The sequence below is a fragment of the Giraffa tippelskirchi genome, chromosome 4 (genome assembly GCF_054371585.1).
Source record: "Giraffa tippelskirchi isolate mGirTip1 chromosome 4, T2T-mGirTip1v1.2.pri, whole genome shotgun sequence".
In the NCBI taxonomy this organism is placed as follows: Eukaryota; Metazoa; Chordata; class Mammalia; order Artiodactyla; family Giraffidae; genus Giraffa; species Giraffa tippelskirchi.
Window position 1 is genome coordinate 175,646,690 of NC_137278.1, and position 17,716 is coordinate 175,664,405.

Genomic DNA, 17,716 nt, shown 5'->3' on the forward strand with positions numbered 1-17,716 from the left:
TGACTTTCTGTCCCAGCCCTGTGTGCTGGGGGTCAGGTCATGCTTCTGGTCACCCCATCCTGGTCTGTAAATGGTTTTCCTTGATTTCCTTTTCTTTTGTGTCATCTGTCTTTGTTCCACATCATCCATGATAACATTCATCCCTGTTGCATTTGTTGTCATTGCAGAATGGATTTCCATTCAATGAATATATAGCAGTATAGGTATTGATTTTTATTGTGGATGGATATCAGTTTGAAACTGTTAATGTATACACATGCACAAACATCATGGAATATTACTCAGTCATAAAAAGAATGAAATAATGCCATTTGCAACAAGATGGATCGACCTAGAAATTATCATACTAAAGTGAAGTAAGTCAGACAGAGACAAATATCACATGATACCACTGTGTGTAAAATCTCAAAAAAAAAATGATGCAAACGAACTTATTTATAAAATAGAAATAGAGGCACAGACATAGCAAACAAACTTAAGGTTACCAAAGGGGAAAGGAAAGAAGGGATAAATTAGGAATTTGGGATTAACAGATACACACTACTATATATAAAATAGATAAACAACCAAGACCCACTGTATTGCACAGAGAATTATATATACCTGTGATAAACCATAATGAAAGAATCTGAGAAAGAATATATATACACATAATATATGTGTGTGTAAATATATATACATCAAATCAGTTTGATGTACACCTGAAATGTAAATCAACTATACTTCAATAAAATTAAAAAAAAATAATAGTACTGCTGTGAACAATGTTGTAAATGTCTTTTGCTTAAAATATATGTATATCACTGTTGGAATAAACTTAGGAGTAAAATTGCTGGATCATGAAGTAGGCATTTATTTCACTTTCATGAAACTGCCTGGACTTCTCCGATGTGGTTTAATCAATTCACAGTAGTGTTTCAAAGTCCCAGTTTTCCCACATCCCCACCAACTGAGTGTTGAGTACATAGTATTTTTCATAATATTTTTCATTTTAGCAGAGGCAGTTTATCATTTTTATATTACTCATTTTAATCCTATACTCTAGTTTACCCATGGGCTTCCTTGATGGCTCAGATGGTAAAGAATCTGCCTGCAATGCAGGAGACCTGGTTTCGATCCCTGGGTTGGGAAGATCCCCTGGAGAAGGGAATAGCTACCCACTTCAGTATTCTTGCCTGGAGAATTCCATGGACAGAGGAGCCTGATGGGCTACAGTCCATGGAGTCCCAAACAGTTGGACATGACTGAACACCTAACACTTTCTAGTTTACCCATATTTTTAACTGTCCTCAGAAAGTCATATGCATCTACAATTTGAAGCCATTTTTATTTGTGGTCCTGCCTGGATTCTCTGTCTGCTGTCTTTCCACCTATTTAAGTGCTGCACAGATTATAGGAGCGCATTCCTTAATCCTCTGTTTTTCATTACATTTCTTAGAACTCCATTGAAATTTCGTGTCTATATTTTACTATTTCCCAACCATGTAATGTGTACATGTCTTCTTACCACTGATGCTGTCCATATGGAGGACAGGGGCTAGCTCTGATTACCCTTCAGTACCTCTAAAAGTGCCCAGAGTAAATATTCAACATTTACTGAATTTGTGTGAGTGTCTCCTATTCACTGAGAACTTAGTTCAGGAAATGGCTTTCTTTGACTCGTCCTGGAGAAGGTTATAAGCAGGAAAAGATGCTAATGATGGTAATAAGCAGGTTTTGCCTACAAAGGCCTGTTGTTATTTCTCCACAGTGAAACTGCAGAGACCCTTTTGAAGCATCAGTGGAATAGAGGAATTATGAGGATGAAAGTAAGGGACAGTCGGGGAGATGTAGGACAGATCACCAAAATCTGGAGGGCGGAGGCAGAGTCAGAGAAAAATGGGGTAGTCCGTTGTGGAGGTACTGTGGTTTACACCTCAGCTATTTAGACAGTGTTAGCCAGTACCTTAACTGAGAAGATACACTGTGTATACAATGGACCCAATGTCCTGTATTTATGAAATGATGGAGGATTTTGTAAATGAAAGTGAAAGGATCCTTTGAGCAGAAACATTTTATATAAAACAAGCAAGTGCTGTACGTTTCTGCTTGCAATGTATAATTTTTTCAAATGTACCTATCACAGGCATCTTACTAGAACAGGGAAATATGTCAGGCTCATGATATTTCTCTGCCAAAAGGTTTTTTCAAAGACAAAGAACAGATTCTATGTGTATTTTTTTGCACTTAAAGAACTCTAACTTATTTTTGATAAAAAAAAGAAGATTTATATTTAAAAAGCACTAGTTTCATTAGGTGCTTTTTGATGCCAGTTCCCCACTGGCCTCACCTTCCCTTTCATATGTTTCATCCTGAAACATCTTCATTCATTCCTGGCTTATCAATGAAAATACATGACTAAATTGTTTAAGCTGAATTCCCAGCTTTTTGTGCTGTATATTGCATTTTGTTGATCAGATATTCTAGTGAATTTCCTCTTGTTTGTAAAATTCATGGCAGAAAATTGATAAATACTTTATTTTATTTTTGTTCCTGTTTTAAAAAAGAAAACCCAACAGGACAAAGATACTCAACAGATTGTTTTATTTCTGAAATTTTAGCAGAAATTAACAAGGTGATTAGTTTGAAATGTAATTCAAAGTCAGTGAGTTAAAAAGAAATACATCGGTTGCTGACTACAGCTAGTACAACTAGCCTCCTAAAATGTAATTCGCTTTTGGCATGATTCCAAGTGACTTCTTTATACCTAAATTTGCAAAAATTTTCCAGTGCTGTTTCAGGATTTCAGATAGTTTAAGGAGTCTCCTTGCAACATTGATTTGAATTCGTATGCACAAAAGGTAGGTGGATGCCTCGGAGTTTCTGGAGATAATGTTTATGTATTAAGAAGGGCAATCCCATTCCTGTGTATATATCACAAAAAAACCAAAAACACTAAGTTGAAAAGATACATGCACCCCTATGTTCAGAGCAATATTATTTCCTTAGCAAAATATGGATGCTACTTAAGTGTGCTTCAAAAGGTGAATAGACAAAAATTAAAAAGCTGTGGCATATACATACAGAGCTTCCCAGGTGGCACTAATGGTAAAGAACCCACCTGCCAATGCAGGAGACATGAGAGACTCAGATCTATCCCTGGGTCAGGAAGAGCCCCTGGAAGAGGACACAGCAGCCCACTCCAGTATTCTTACTTGGAGAACCCCATGGACAGAGGAGCCTGGTGGGCTACGGTCCATAGGGTTGTGAAGAGTTGGACACAACTGAAGTGACTTAGCACACACACCCATGCATATACCTACAATGTAATATTACTCAGTCATAAAAAAGAACAAAATTGCTATTCACAACAGATTAGATGGGCCGGAGGGTACTATGCTTAGTGAAATGTCAGACAAAGGAAAGCAAATGCTGAATGTCATCACTTATATGTGAAACCTAATAAATAAAGTAAAACAACGAATATAGTGAAACAGACTCACAAACGTAGAGAGCAAACCAATAGTTGCCAGTAGGGGGAGGGAAGGGGAGGGACAATTTAGAGGTAGAAAATTAGGTACAAACTACTATGTGTAAAATAAATAAGTGGTAAGGATACATTGTGTAGCACAGGGACTATAGCCAATATTTTATAATAACTTTAAATGGAGTATAATCTACAAAAATTTTGAATCACTGTGCTGTACACTTGAAACTAATGTTATTATAAACCAACTATACCTAACAGAAATAAAGAAGGGTTAAGTTAATAGTCTTGAGTCAAGTTAATAGTTTTGACCTTCCTAGTATTACAAGAAGGGGAAGTTTGGTTTTTTTTAGTTCCATGGTTTACTTTTATTATTAAATCTATTTTTGTTATAATCTATGTAAAAGGTCAAAATTGAGCATTTAAAAAAATATATAAGTAAGTATATTGAAATTGTAACTTTTGAAAAGTGTTATCCTTAATATTTGTTTTTTATCATTATGGTATTGCAAATCTAGAAAATATAAGAGACTGAACACAACTTGCAGGGAAATGTCAAAATGTGGCCTGAATATTAAAAGTTTTTGCGTAGCATTTGCATCTACTCCATAGTCAAGCTGCAACCAAATACAAGATAAGAAAGCATTCCTGTGGCAATTCTGTTACCTTTACCACTATTTAAAATTCATTTTTATTATGAAAATACTAAGTACAAAAGAAGAGAAAATAGTGTAAAGAACCTGCATGTACCCATTATCCAGTTTCAACAATAATAGTTCATGTCTAATCTTATGCATTCATATTCCCACCCAGTTCTTCCCCCTTGTTTTAGTCTATAATTTTGAAGTAAATCCCAGTCATCAAGTCATTTTAAATGTGTATATTTTATGTGTATTTCTAAAAGACAAGAACCTTTAAAGAATAGAACTACAGTACTGTCGCCACACAAATTAACAACGATTACCTATTAGCATGTCTAATCAGCCTTTCAATTTTGTCTGTCTCTTATTTTTAAGAGCAGTTTGTTTGAATTCGCAGTTAAACAAAATCTGCATTTTGTTTGATGTGTCTGTTAAGTCTTTTAATTTATTTGTGCTCTCTCCCATTTTTTCTTTGCCACTGCAATGTATTTGTTGAAGAAACTTCTGTCATTTGTTCTGTAACTCTCTGAATTTAGTGTGTTGCTTCCTTGTGGTATTATTTAACATGTTCTGGTGTTTTCTGTATTTGATATAAACTAGTAATACAGGGCTTGATTAGATTTAAGTTTAATTTTCTTTTTTATTTGGCAAAACTGTCTTATAGATGGTGATGTGCATAATCCATCAGGAGGACATCAAGATGTTAGTTTCCCTTTCTGTGATTTTAAAATTGATTAATAAGTTCTAGGCATCTGATATAGCCAGATCATCCATTATAAAATACCCCGTCAACTTTTCATCTAGTAATTTCGGCAGCCATTTATAATCATTGCCTAGATCTATTACATCAAGAAGGAGATACTCTTTTTTAAAGTAATTTCTTAAGAGCTGGAATGTAACTGAGTGACACAGCTGCATAATTTTCCTGCTAAGTTTGGTGGTTGAACGTTCTCCTTTAAAGCCAAGTCGTGAAGAATCTTTACTGAGCTAAGATGTAAATAACATCAGCTTAGAATCTCTATGAAAAGAAGCCTTAAGTGACCCAATCATCTTTCTATGGAATTGGCATTCTCATAGGCACAAACCTAAAAGGAATATGGTGACTTTTTTGTTTTTATTTTTGTTAAATAACTAAGCATGGACTTCATCAAACTCCAGGCTCCTCTCTCCATGGAATTTCCCAGGCAAGAATACTGGAGTGAGTTGCCGTTTCCTTCTCCAGGGGATCTTCACGACCCAGGGATCGATCCCACATCTCCTGCATTGGCAAGTGGGTTTTTTACCATTGAGCCACCAGGGAAGTCCCTTATACTACACTGTCTGTGCATTAATATTTTATTTAAAATAACAACAGGGAGGAGAGTTTTGAAACATCACTGAAACACCTGATGCATTTCTCTGTTGGGGCTTGACAGTGAAGGCAGTGAATAACCCCCATCACTGAGCCTCTCCTGGTCATTGTTAATGATTTTTCCACTGCCAACCTTGGAACAAGAGGAGGGAAGGAAAGGAGATATGTTGGGAAGGCCTGGGAAGGGTATTTTAATCCAGAGCTACTTAATTGAAAATTTAAGGTGAACTAACTCTTAGCATTGGATTTTACCCATCTAAGATTTCCTCTAAAAGGACCTGGTGATGAGGGAGGTCTCTTCTTCACCTTCTGAGCCCTCATGTCTCTTTAATTCTATATACCTTATTTTCACTATTGGATTTTACATTCCTTAAGGACAAGGGATTTATCTAGCTCTTTGGTTTAGTTCCATATAGAATGTTAGCGATAAACCCAGATGGACATGAGTTAAAGCAGTAAGAGCACACTTTATTCAGTAATTCCTGACGGGACAGGAGCTGAGCTCCATTCTGGTTTGCGCAGGGGTGACTAAGTATTTTAAAGAGAGAATGGCAGAGGGGAGGGGTTTTCAAACTGGTGCTTGGCTGAGTCAAAGAAGTAAAACATTACAACGGACTGATCCTCTAAGGGCATTCAGGCTGTGTCTGCTGGCTGACAGTTATCACAGTTAGGATTCTGTCCTCCAGCAGACTGGGAGCTAAGCCCCATGCTCCTGGTGATGACATTTTAAAGGAACAACTCCCAGGTCCTTGAGAACGACTTCTAAATTCTCAGTTCAGTTCAGTCGCTCAGTCATGTCCGACTCTTTGCCACCCCATGAATTGCAGCACGCCAGGCCTCTCGGTCCATCACCAACTCCCGGAGTCTACCCAAACCCATGTCCATCGAGTCGGTGATGCCATCCAACCATCTCAGAACCATCTGAGTTCTAGGAGATACATATTTCCAGTTGTAAGTTATTTGTAGTAAATACTCTAGGAAATGGAGGTTAGGGGCCTTTTGTCATGGTTTGGCCAGAAAAGAAGTAAATTCTCCAGGCAATGATGATCTGTGTTTCCCAGGCAGGCATTTTAATGGAGGGGCTGGGGTCATCCTGGGGACATGGCCTTCTGCTGCTAGAAGCCATACTAGGGTTCAGTCATCCCTTAGTGCAGAGATGTGGATGGAGTTTGCTGTATGCTGGGGTTCTGCAGTTCTCAAGGGTCTTGAACACTACTTAATGATTTGTGTAGAGTGAACAAACTTAAATAAATTCCATTTCCTAAGTGCAGAAAGGAAGGGGGTCAGTTAGGATGCCTTCTGCTTTACCTTACTGCCTAGACACAGCCAGGAAACAGGAGTAATATCTTCATTCATTATTTTCCTTCCTGAGGTCCACCTGGCTATTCTTATTATCATAGACAGCTGTATGTCCCTCCTCTTGAAGGTTAGCCCCTTGATTTGTGAGAGACTTTATCTCCCTACTACAGATATTTTGATTTTTTGAGATGGTTCAAAATGGATCACTCTAAATATTAAATGGTTAATATTTTCATATCTAGTGCAGGATTTGGGGCATTACTAAAAGCAGACAATTCAAATGTCTCTTACCCACGGAATTGCACCCAACGAGGCAGCATTTCATGTCATATATCTCCATCAAACTTTTCTTTTATACCATTTATCTCAGTTGTTATGTATGTATTTATATGATAATTTTAAAAAATAGGTTGTGGAAACTCTGTCTTCTTCATCAGTGAAAGGACAGCACCTACCACAGTGACTAGCAGCTATTAGATGTATTCCAGAATGGTCAACTTCATGACTAAATGATTGAATGGCCTTCCGTCTTACCTTGTCTTTTTATAACATTCTTAGCATAGAAAGGCTGTTCAGTAGAAACATGGTGAATGAATGTTTTCAGAATGTCATGGATCTCGAGTTGTGTTTCAGTGATTCTTCTTCTCTTTGTAGATTCCTTACTTATTCCTACCTCTTGGCCTTCAACGTGTGGCTTCTGCTTGCACCTGTTACCCTGTGCTATGACTGGCAGGTGGGCAGTATTCCTCTGGTAGAGACCATATGGGACATACGGAATGGAGCTACCATCCTTCTGGCAATTGTGATGGCCTTACTGAGTCTTCATTGTTTAGCAGCCTTCAAGGTAATTTTCTTAACATTCAAATGAACACTGCATTGGAAGAGAGATACTCTATACTCAGTAATGCTTTTTTTCCCCAAGGGAATGTGGGTCTAAATTGAATTTATCCTTCTGTCTAAAAAAAACTTTATATTTAAAAATTTTCCAGAAAGGTAATATATATTTTGAAGACTTTAATGGGGTTAGGAGACCAAGGCTATCTTAATTGTATAATATATTTTATTGTTTCCACCAACTATGTAGAAATTGGTTCTGATATTTAATGTTCACAAATGAGAAATTTTTTTCCTGCAGTGGTTGACTATTTTTTGATGCAATTGTTTGATTTCATGTAATGATAAGTGAGATATTGATAACATATTCATAAGTGCTTAAAATACGGTTAAGACTCTACTTACATTAATGAATGCCTGCCTGAGTTGGTTGGGTGATTCTCATTTCAAAAAATACTACTACATAGCTTTATTAAAAGTTTTATTATTGGAAACTTGGGAAAATATTGGAATATGGAAAAATTATTAACTGTAACATTTGAAAATGATCAAAGATGGCAAAGAACTCGAAAATATTTATTTATCAAAAATGGCTACTGCCTTGGGCAAGATGCTTCTTGTCTGAAGATGTTGCCATGCCCCCAGAGCAGATGTTAAAAATTCACAGGTTTACTGGCTGAAGGTGGCTTATTTGGTTGGGAAAATAACAGAGCACCTGAAAATTTAAGGGGGAGATTTTGGAGGCAAGAGAGCTATAGAAGGGCTGAGATGATACACTCTCCACACATTCATGGATGACTGAGGAAACAATTTGTGCATGTAGGATGCCCTAGAAAGCACAAGCAAAATTGAAAGCCTGGGGAGGCTTACTTATTTGCTGCAAATTTGAATGAATTCTTTAACCCATATACAGGTTGGGTGGCAGAGGGTAGAAATTTCACTGGCTTGAGTTGTCTATGTTTGATCTCTGTTGAAATCATTGGCTGATCTCAAAGATATGCTGGCACAAAAGATATTCCCCCAGAGATTCAGGCAAAAGAAAGAAAGAAACCCAATGGGCAAAAATTTCAGCTGTCTACAGATTTTTCAATTTGTGTCCAGGCAAGTTTATCACATATTAAAACAGGAAACCATCAGATTTCAGAAGAACAGAATAGAATAGCGTTCATGGACAGAAGAGCCTGGCAGGCTATAATCCATCGGGTTGCAAAGAGTCGGACACTACTAAGCGACTGAGCGCACAGCAAAAACAGCATAGTGTATGACATACTATGTATGGTTTTTAATCAGATTACTGGACATGTAAAGAAATAGGATAGTATGACCCAAAGTCAGGAAAAAACAGTCAGTAGAAAATGTAATAGAATTCAGATTCCAAAGTGTAAGTGTGAGTAAACTCATACAAGCTTAATTAATTTTAGACAGTTACTAAGGTAAATCAATGGGGAAAGGATAGTCTTTTAAATAGAAGATACTGAAATAACAAATTAATCCTTACCTCATACTATACATTTAGAAGGTATTTTTAAGTGAATCATAGTCCTAAACAAAAGAGTTAAGTAGAACCAAAGATTCTAAAAGGAAATAGAAGAAGATCTTGGTGAATTTGGGTTCAACAAAGATTTCTATGATACATAAAGTGTAAATTATTTCTAAAAAGTTGGTAAATTAGACATCATTAGGGTTAAAAGCTTTGTTCCTCAAACGATAATGTTAATTAAATCAAATGGCAAGCTACAAATTGGGAGAAAATGTTTGCAAAGTATAATGCATACAAAGGATTTATATTTGGGATATTTAAAGAGTTGTTAAAATTCAGTAATAAGAAAAACAGCTCATTTAAAATGTTCAAGAGAAACAAATGGATACTTCACAAGAGAAGATATACAAAGGTTAATAAGCACATGAAAAGATGCTTGGCATCATTAGTCATTAGGGAAATTCAAATTAAAACCACAAAGAGAACTACTCTACATCCTCTAGAATAACTATAATTTAAAAAATTCACAATATTAAGTGTTGGCCAAGAATGAGGAGCAGCTGGAGGCCTCGTGTATTACTGGTGAAAATGAAAAATGGTTCAATCACTTTGGGAATATTCAGCAGTTTGTTATTAACAAAAAGTTAAACATAAAAACAGACAATTCTACTCAGTATCTACTAAAAGGAAATGGAAACTTCTGTGTATACAAAAGTCTTACAAGTAAGTGTTCATAGAAGCTTTATTTGCACTAACTGAAAAATAAAAATAATCTAGTGACTTTACCTTGTAAATGGATAAACTTAATGCAGTAAATTATTGAAAAATTTAAAGGAACAAATAATGTACTGATGCATAAATCAACATAAATGAACCTCAAATACTAAGTAAAAGGAGCCTGGCATATAACATCACATACTGTTTAATTCCATTCATATGAAATGTCTATCATTATAATTTTACCTTTCCTAGAGTTTTGTATGTCTAGAAAAAGCAGAATTATAATGACAAAAAACCTGGGTTTGGGAATTGACCACAACTTTTGAAGGAACTTTTTGGGGTGTTGAATGCTTTCTAAAATTTGACTGTTGTGGTTGTTGAACTACATACATTTACAAAAACTCACCAGAATATACATATAAAGTGGGTGGATTCTGTTATATGTGAATTATATCTCAATAAAGCTATGTTAAGAAAATACTAAGATGTTGCAAATAGATTAAAGATTGACATGAATACATAACTGAAAGTAAAATATAAAACATACTATGTGATCCTAAAAGTGTGATGAAAAAGTCTTTTTTTTATTTGAGGTGAAACTTGCATGACATATAATTAACCATTCTAAAGTATACAGTGTCGTGGCCCTGAGTGTGTTCACAGTCTTGAATACTTCACTGCTCTATTTCGGTGCTCTTTCATAACTTCATTAAAAACACCCATGCATATTAAGTAATAACTCCCAACTCTCCCAACCCCATCCCCTGGTAACCTCTAATCTGCTTTCTGTCTCTATGGATTTGCACAGTCTGCTGCTGCTGCTGCTGCTAAGTCATGTCAGTCGTGTCCGACTCTGTGCGACCCCATAGACGGCAGCCCACCAGGCTCCCCCGTCCCTGGGATTCTCCAGGCAAGAGTACTGGAGTGGGTTGCCATTTCCTTCTCCAGGTCATGAAAGTGAAAAGTGAAAGTGGAGTCGCTCAGTCGTGTCCGACTCAGTGACCCCATGGACTGCAGCCCACCAGGCTCCTCCGTTCATGGGATTTTCCAGGCAAGAGTACTGGAGTGGGGTGCCATTGCCTTCTCCATTGCATAGTCTAGATATGAAATAAATTATACAATAACTGCAGAAATATAATATGTAACCTTTTATGTCAGTTCTTTCACTTTGCGTAGTATTTTTGAAATTCATGCTAGTTATAGTGTGTATCAATACTCTGTTTCTTTTGTGGCTGAGTAATATTGAATTTTGTATTATTTTGTTTAAAGCATGGTGGGCATGAAGAAGTATCTCCAATAGTTTTAATTTGCATTTCCTTAATGATCAGTGAGGAACATCTTTTCATTTGCTTATTGGCCATCTGTGTATATTTTTTTGGAGAAATGTCTATTCAAATCCTTTGGTCTTTTTTTTTTATTGGGTTGTCTTTTTGATGTTGAGTTAAAAGAATTCAGAATATTAAATTCCCAACAGATAGATGATTTGGAAATATTTTCTCCCATTCTTTAGGTTGTCATTTCACATTGTTAATAATATCCTTTAAGGCACAAAAGTTTTTTTTTTTTTTTTTTTTATGTTTTATCACAATTTAATTTTTAAAAAGGAATAAAGAGGCAGAATTCAAGAGGGCTATAATGAAGACCTGGACCTTTTTTTTTTTTTTTTTTTTTACATTCTTTTTTTTTTTTTTTTTTTTATAAATTTATTTATTTTAGTTGGGGGCTAATTACTTTACAATATTGTAATAGTTTTTGCCATACATTGACATGAATCAGCCATGGGTTTACATGAAGTCAGATTGCTTTCTTTTGTTATTCATTACTTTTGGTGTTAAAATCTAAAACTCAATTATCACATTTGAGGTCACAAAGATTTGTGACTTTGTTCTCTTCTAAAAGTTTTACAAATTTTAGCTCTGATATTTAGGTTATTAATCTATTTTGAGTTAATTTTTTATATGAGCACAAATTTCACCTTCGTGGTAAAGCCTACCATAACTACCCTGTTTAAAATGCAAGCGTATACCCTCTACTCCACACCTTATCTCCCTTTCACTAAACTTTTTCTTCACTATACTTTCAATTTCTAAAATGTTATATAATTTTGTGATTTTTATATAATGTGTTTCCTCCAATTAGAATAGTAAACCCCATTAGGACAGAAATTATTTTCTATTTTGTTTAATGCCATGTTTCTAACATTAAGAGTTGCCACCTCCAAAATTTATTATCTAAATTTTATTGTTATCTAAATGAATAAAACTATAAATAGTTAGCAACTCTATATTTTGGTATGTAGAACCTTTTTTTTTTAAGGTGAACTATATTGAAAGCCTATAAAAAGACCATACTCAATACCAGTATGAAGTGTTAGGGGTCAATATAAGGTTTGTTTTATTAGAGTCTGGCCTTTCCTTGTGGTTTGACATGCCTGCTATATTGGTATTGATCTTCAGGAGCAAATATAGTAGAGTGCTGGACCGGTATGTCGGGAAGGGTTTTTCTTGGCTCCCTCCCAACTAATTAAAAGGAGTGTTGCATCCCCACAGGCTGTCACCTTGGTCACGTTATGTTAAAGATGAACCTTCATAATGGCAATAGAGCCCTACACACACAGGCAAGCCTTGGCTGTCCCCAGAGTGTCTTTGATAACATGATAAATAAGTAGAAACTTCTCCATTGGAAGGCTATTAGTCCTTTTGTTTCATGGAATTTGTTCCAAAGTCACTTTATTGCATCAGGAAAAACATTAGCAAAGCATTCCAGCTGTGGTGATAGTAAGATTTAGCTCTTCTGTGATGGCTTTCATCTTGAAAATTCTTTGCAAACATTAACTAAAGCTTCTGGCAATTCTTGGAGGCTACTTGTGCTTTCTACATTTAATTCTTTCAGAGCTTGGAGACAGAGGTTTGGCATCTAGCTCGTGTCTATGTGGCCTGGCCTCTCTGTTCTTGATCTACTCACACACTGGAAGGTCTTAAAAGTCAGATTGTCTTGCTAGTTTGTAACTTCTTGAAGTGGGGATAATCCTATTTATTCTATGTGATGATCAGTTACTAAGGACATGATCCTCAGGGCTTTGACTCATGACAATAAGCAGTAGAACCAAGATTTTATGAAAATAAAGGTACTGCTTATGGATATTCTTCTGTGCTAAAAAGGAACAGTGGATGAAATGTTTGTAGTAATATCAGCAAAATGAACCCAACTCTCTCCACCTGAAATATTTCCAAATGATGTGTGTACTATATTAATGTATTGGAATTATTTTATAATCCCTGACTGTTTCTTTAAATTTTGAGATAATAAGTCCATATGATACATTACTAGGGGAAAAATGCTTGGACAAACAAGCATAGACATTGAGTCCTGGGAATCATGGAAAATATTTCTTTTATTTTCATCTTTGTTTGATTCTCAGTCATACAAAATCCACCCTGACTTATACTCAGAGGAGAGTATGTTCTCTTTAGCCTCACTACTTCTTCCTCTTTAATTCTCATAATGTTGATTGAATGGCTACTTTTTGCCAGGATTACAGCAGTAAACAGAATGAAGGTCTTGCCTACATGGAGCTTACACTTAATCACTTGGAATTTGTCGTTACCTGCCAGGCATCGGTAGGGGCTGTGAGGAGGTCAGGGTCGACCTCACAGATGTTATGACGCTTGAGCAGAAATATAAAGGAAGTGAAGAAATGGGCCATTTGGCTGCTTGGGGAGGATTATTTCAAGTAGTAGGAAAGCAAGTGCCAAGGCCCTCACGCAGGAAAGTACTGGAGAGTTTACAGAGCAGCAGGGAGGCTGACACAACTGTAGCAAAGTGGGCCAAAGTCGAGCCAAATGAAATGATTTCAAGGAGATGATGGGGTGTGTGTGTGTGTGTGTGTGTGTGTGTGTGTGTGTGTGTGTGGAAGGCAGGAGGTGAGGGCTGAAGTTAAAGGGCAGTCTTAGCATCCAGAATGCATGTGTAAGACATACACAAATTTCTTTTGCTAATATCTATTAACCAATTGCGGGGGAAGGGCATAACTTTGGAGCAGTGTATATGCTTACACTCTTTTTTCTCCTCCAGTTTACCAACGTCACTTCTTTTAGCTTACCTTGTCTTCAACCAGGACGCTGGAGGAGGGGACATAATCTACCTTGTAACAGTTGTATTTACACTTGATGAATTTTTCTGGAAAACATATTGACATTACAAAGCTACAAAGTACCACATGTTAAGAAATAAAACAGCCATTATTTCCCAGTCCCCAGCCAGAACCCGAGTCCCACTCTCTGCAGGCCTGCTTTGAATATTTGTCCTTGCACATTTTTTGCACTTATTGAAAGCAAAAACAAATTCTCTCTCATACGAGTAAGTTAAGTTGCACATCAATTTAAATTGCAGACCCTTCCAGGCCACTTCCACAGCCAGTTGGAGTGTCCCTGTAGGTAAAGCTACTCAGAGATCCTATGTTAGAATTTTTTTTGTTATTGGAGTATCATTGTGTTACAGTGTTATGTTTCTGCTGTTGCAGCAAAGTGAATCAGCTATACATGTACATGCATCCTCCCTTTTTTTAGATTTCCTTCCCATAGGTCACCACAGAGCACTGAGTAGAGTTCCCCGAGCAATGTAGTATTTTATCTATTTTAAACATAGTGTCAGTAGTGTATATATGTCAATCCCAATCTCCCAATTCATCCCACCTCCCCTCCCCTCCTTGGTGTCCATAAGTTTATTCTCAACATCTATGTCTCTATTTCTACTTTGTAAATTGGTTCATCTCAGATGTTTGAATTTTGACAAGCTCTTGTCCAGGGTTGACTGGGAGAACTAGGACTCATAATCTAAAGGTTTAAAGATTGTTTACAATTTGTCCCATTTTTATGGCATAAGAAATTTAAGACCTCAGGAAGTCATTTATTATTTTTCATAAAAGAGCTCACTTGTGTCTGAGAGTTTAAATATGAACTTTGTCTTATTCTGTGCCTTTCCATCTCCTCTTCCTATTTACACCCTTTATTCATGAGGAATGCATCTGAGCTCATAGTACATAATGTAGAGAACAATCTGCTGCTGCTGCTAAGTCGCTTCAGTCGTGTCCGACTCTGTGCGACCCCATAGACGGCAGCCCACTGGGCTCCCCTGTCCCTGGGATTCTCCAGGCAAGAACACTGGAGTGGGTTGCTATTTCCTTCTCCAGTGCATCAAAGGGAAAAGTGAAAGGGAAGTCGCTCAGTCATGTCTCACTCTTAGCGACCCCATGGACTGCAGCCCACCAGGCTGCTCTGTTCATGGGATTTTTCAGGCAAGAGTACTGGAGTGGGGTGCCATTGCCTTCTCCAGAGAACAATCTAGAAATTCATCATTGGATTGAATTCTTTTTAACAATGACTTTTAAAATGAACTAATTTGCTCTCACTCATTGTGATGAGGATAATCACTCTGTTGGAAGGTGTGTACAGTAGAGATTAAGAGCACTTAAGACATGAAGGCCGGTTCTTCCATTCTCACCTGTGAAGAGTGTATGTCTATATACCAGCAGAACAATAGGCCAACAATGTACTTGGTTTTTTCTTACAGATTGTGCATCAGACTATTGACTTGCAGTAAACAGTGACATAGATCAGGAAAGTCTGGGTTCATTGGGATTGTTTAAAGGGGTTAATACCATCGGTCCTGCTCTTTCTGCTTCTCCTTTCCCACAGCCTGTAATGTGACAGAGGAAACACCACTGAATTATATGTAAGAGTGATTTATGCTATTGATTCTCCATTACATTTTCAGAAGGAATCTTGAGATGTGAAGTTTTTATATATTTTATAATATTGAGGATGCTTGTAAAAGTTAAAACCTGAGGGAAAACAAGAGGAAAGTTAAAAGAAGCCAGCTTTCCTAATAATGACCTCAGCAAAAAGGTGTGCTTTGAGAACATACATTAAGCAGGGAAGTCTCCTCCTTCAGGTATGAGGTTTTAAGGATTGGTTTTGTTTGGTCGTTTTGTTTTCATTTTCGGTAAGGATCACAGCTTTGTCCCAGGTTTTCCATTCATAGTCTTCCACATCATTCCCTTGAAACAAGCACAGATCATTGGCTGTACTCTGGGCCCTGCAAAACCAGTCAGGTCCTCAGGTTTGCCTGGCAATGAATGTGCAGCCTGCCCAGTGGAGGTGACCACCAGTGATGACCTGATGGAAATGGAAAGGCGGGGCTGGGTGGGGGCTCTCTGGGAGGCAGCTGTGGGATTTCTGGGATCTCCCTTCATGCCTGTTTCCAACCTTGCTCTTGAATAGCCTCCATGCTGGCAAAGTAATGCTCAAAATTCTCCAAGCCAGGCTTCAGTAATACGTGAACCGTGAACTTCCAGATGTTCAAGCTGGGTTTAGAAAAAGCAGAGGAACCAGAGATCCAATTGTCAATATCTGGTGGGTCATCGAAAAAGCAAGAGAGTTCCAGAAAAAACATCCACTTCTACTTTATTGACTATGCCAAAGCCTTTGGCTCTGTGGATCACAGCAAACTGGAAAATTCTTAAAGAGATGGGAATACCAGACCACCTGACCTGCCTTCTGAGGAATCTGTATTCAGGTCAAGAAGCAACAGTTAGAACCAGACTTGGAACAACAGACTGATTCCAAATCGGGAAAGGAGTACCTCAAGGCTGTCTACTGTCACTCTGCTTATTTAACTTATATGCAGAGTACATCATGAGATTGCTGGGCTGGATGAAGCACAAACTGGAATCAAGAGAAATATCAATAACCTCCGATATGCAGATGACATCATTCTTATGGCAGAAAGGGAAGAAGAACTAAAGAGCCTCTTGATGAAAGTGAAAGAGGAGAGTGAAAAAGTTGGCTTAAAACTCAACATTCAGAAAACTAAAATCATGGCATCGGGTCCCATCACTTCATGGCAAATAGATGGGGAAACAATGGCAAGAGTGACAGACTTTATTTTTGGGCTCCAAAATCACTGCAGATGGTGACTGCAGCCATGAAATTAAGAGATGCTTGCTCCTTGGAAGAAAAGTTACGACCAACCTAGACAGCATATTAAAAAGCAGAGACATTACTTTGCTGACAAAGGTCTGTCTAGTCAAAGCTATGGTTTTTCCAGTAGTCGTGTATGGATGTGAGAGATGGACTATAAAGAAAGCTGAGCACAGAAGAATTGATGCTTTTGAACTGTGGTGTTGGAGAAGACTCTTGAGAGTCCCTTGGACAGCAAGGAGATCCAACCAGTCCATCCTAAAGGAGATCAGTCCTGAATATTTATTGGAAGGACTGATGTTGAAGCTGAAACTCCAATACTTTGGCCACCTGATGCGAAGAGCTGACTCATTGGAAAAGACCCTGATGCTGGGAAAGATTGAAGGCAAAAGGAGGAGATGACAGAGGATGAGATGGTTAGATGGCATCACCGACTCAATGGGCATGAGTTTGAGTGAGCTCTGGGAGTTGGTGGTGGACAGGGAGGCCTGGCGTGCTGCAGTCCATGGGGTTACAAAGAGTTGGACACGACTGAGTGACTGAACTGTACTGAATTGATGCTAGTATTACCATAGCCCCCATCAATACACTCAGTGAAAGAGCAAACAAATGGACAAACAGAAGATCTCTCTTTTATTAAACCCCCACACTTGTCAACAAGGAGGGAAGATTGGAAAGTGATTATTTTCTTATTGACATTCTTGCCTTATTCCCCAAAGTACTTGGAATGGGAGTAACTTATGAGAATAAATATAATACAGTATGACAAAGCAAGAAGAGATGGCAAATTTTTCTCTCTTTTTGGCGAAGAACTAGGTATAAATATTTGAGGCTTTGTCATATAGTCTGTCACAACTATTCTACTCTACCATTGTTGCATAAATTAGCTGACCCCTGGTGTACTACCATAGATTCACATGATTGAACTAAAACATGCTTTCAGAT

General features: G+C 37.4%; 1 protein-coding gene across 5 annotated transcripts in view; it reads left to right on the forward strand.

Annotated features, from left to right (window-relative positions):
* TMTC1 (transmembrane O-mannosyltransferase targeting cadherins 1) overlaps nucleotides 1-17,716 on the forward strand; it is a 297,505-nt gene that overhangs the window by 145,271 nt on the left and 134,518 nt on the right. For all 5 annotated transcript variants that reach the window (XM_081591728.1, XM_081591729.1, XM_081591730.1 and 2 more), the window contains one exon: nucleotides 7,412-7,601. In XM_081591728.1, the coding sequence (XP_081447854.1) occupies nucleotides 7,412-7,601 (190 nt within the window). The remainder of the gene's footprint in view (nucleotides 1-7,411; nucleotides 7,602-17,716) is intronic.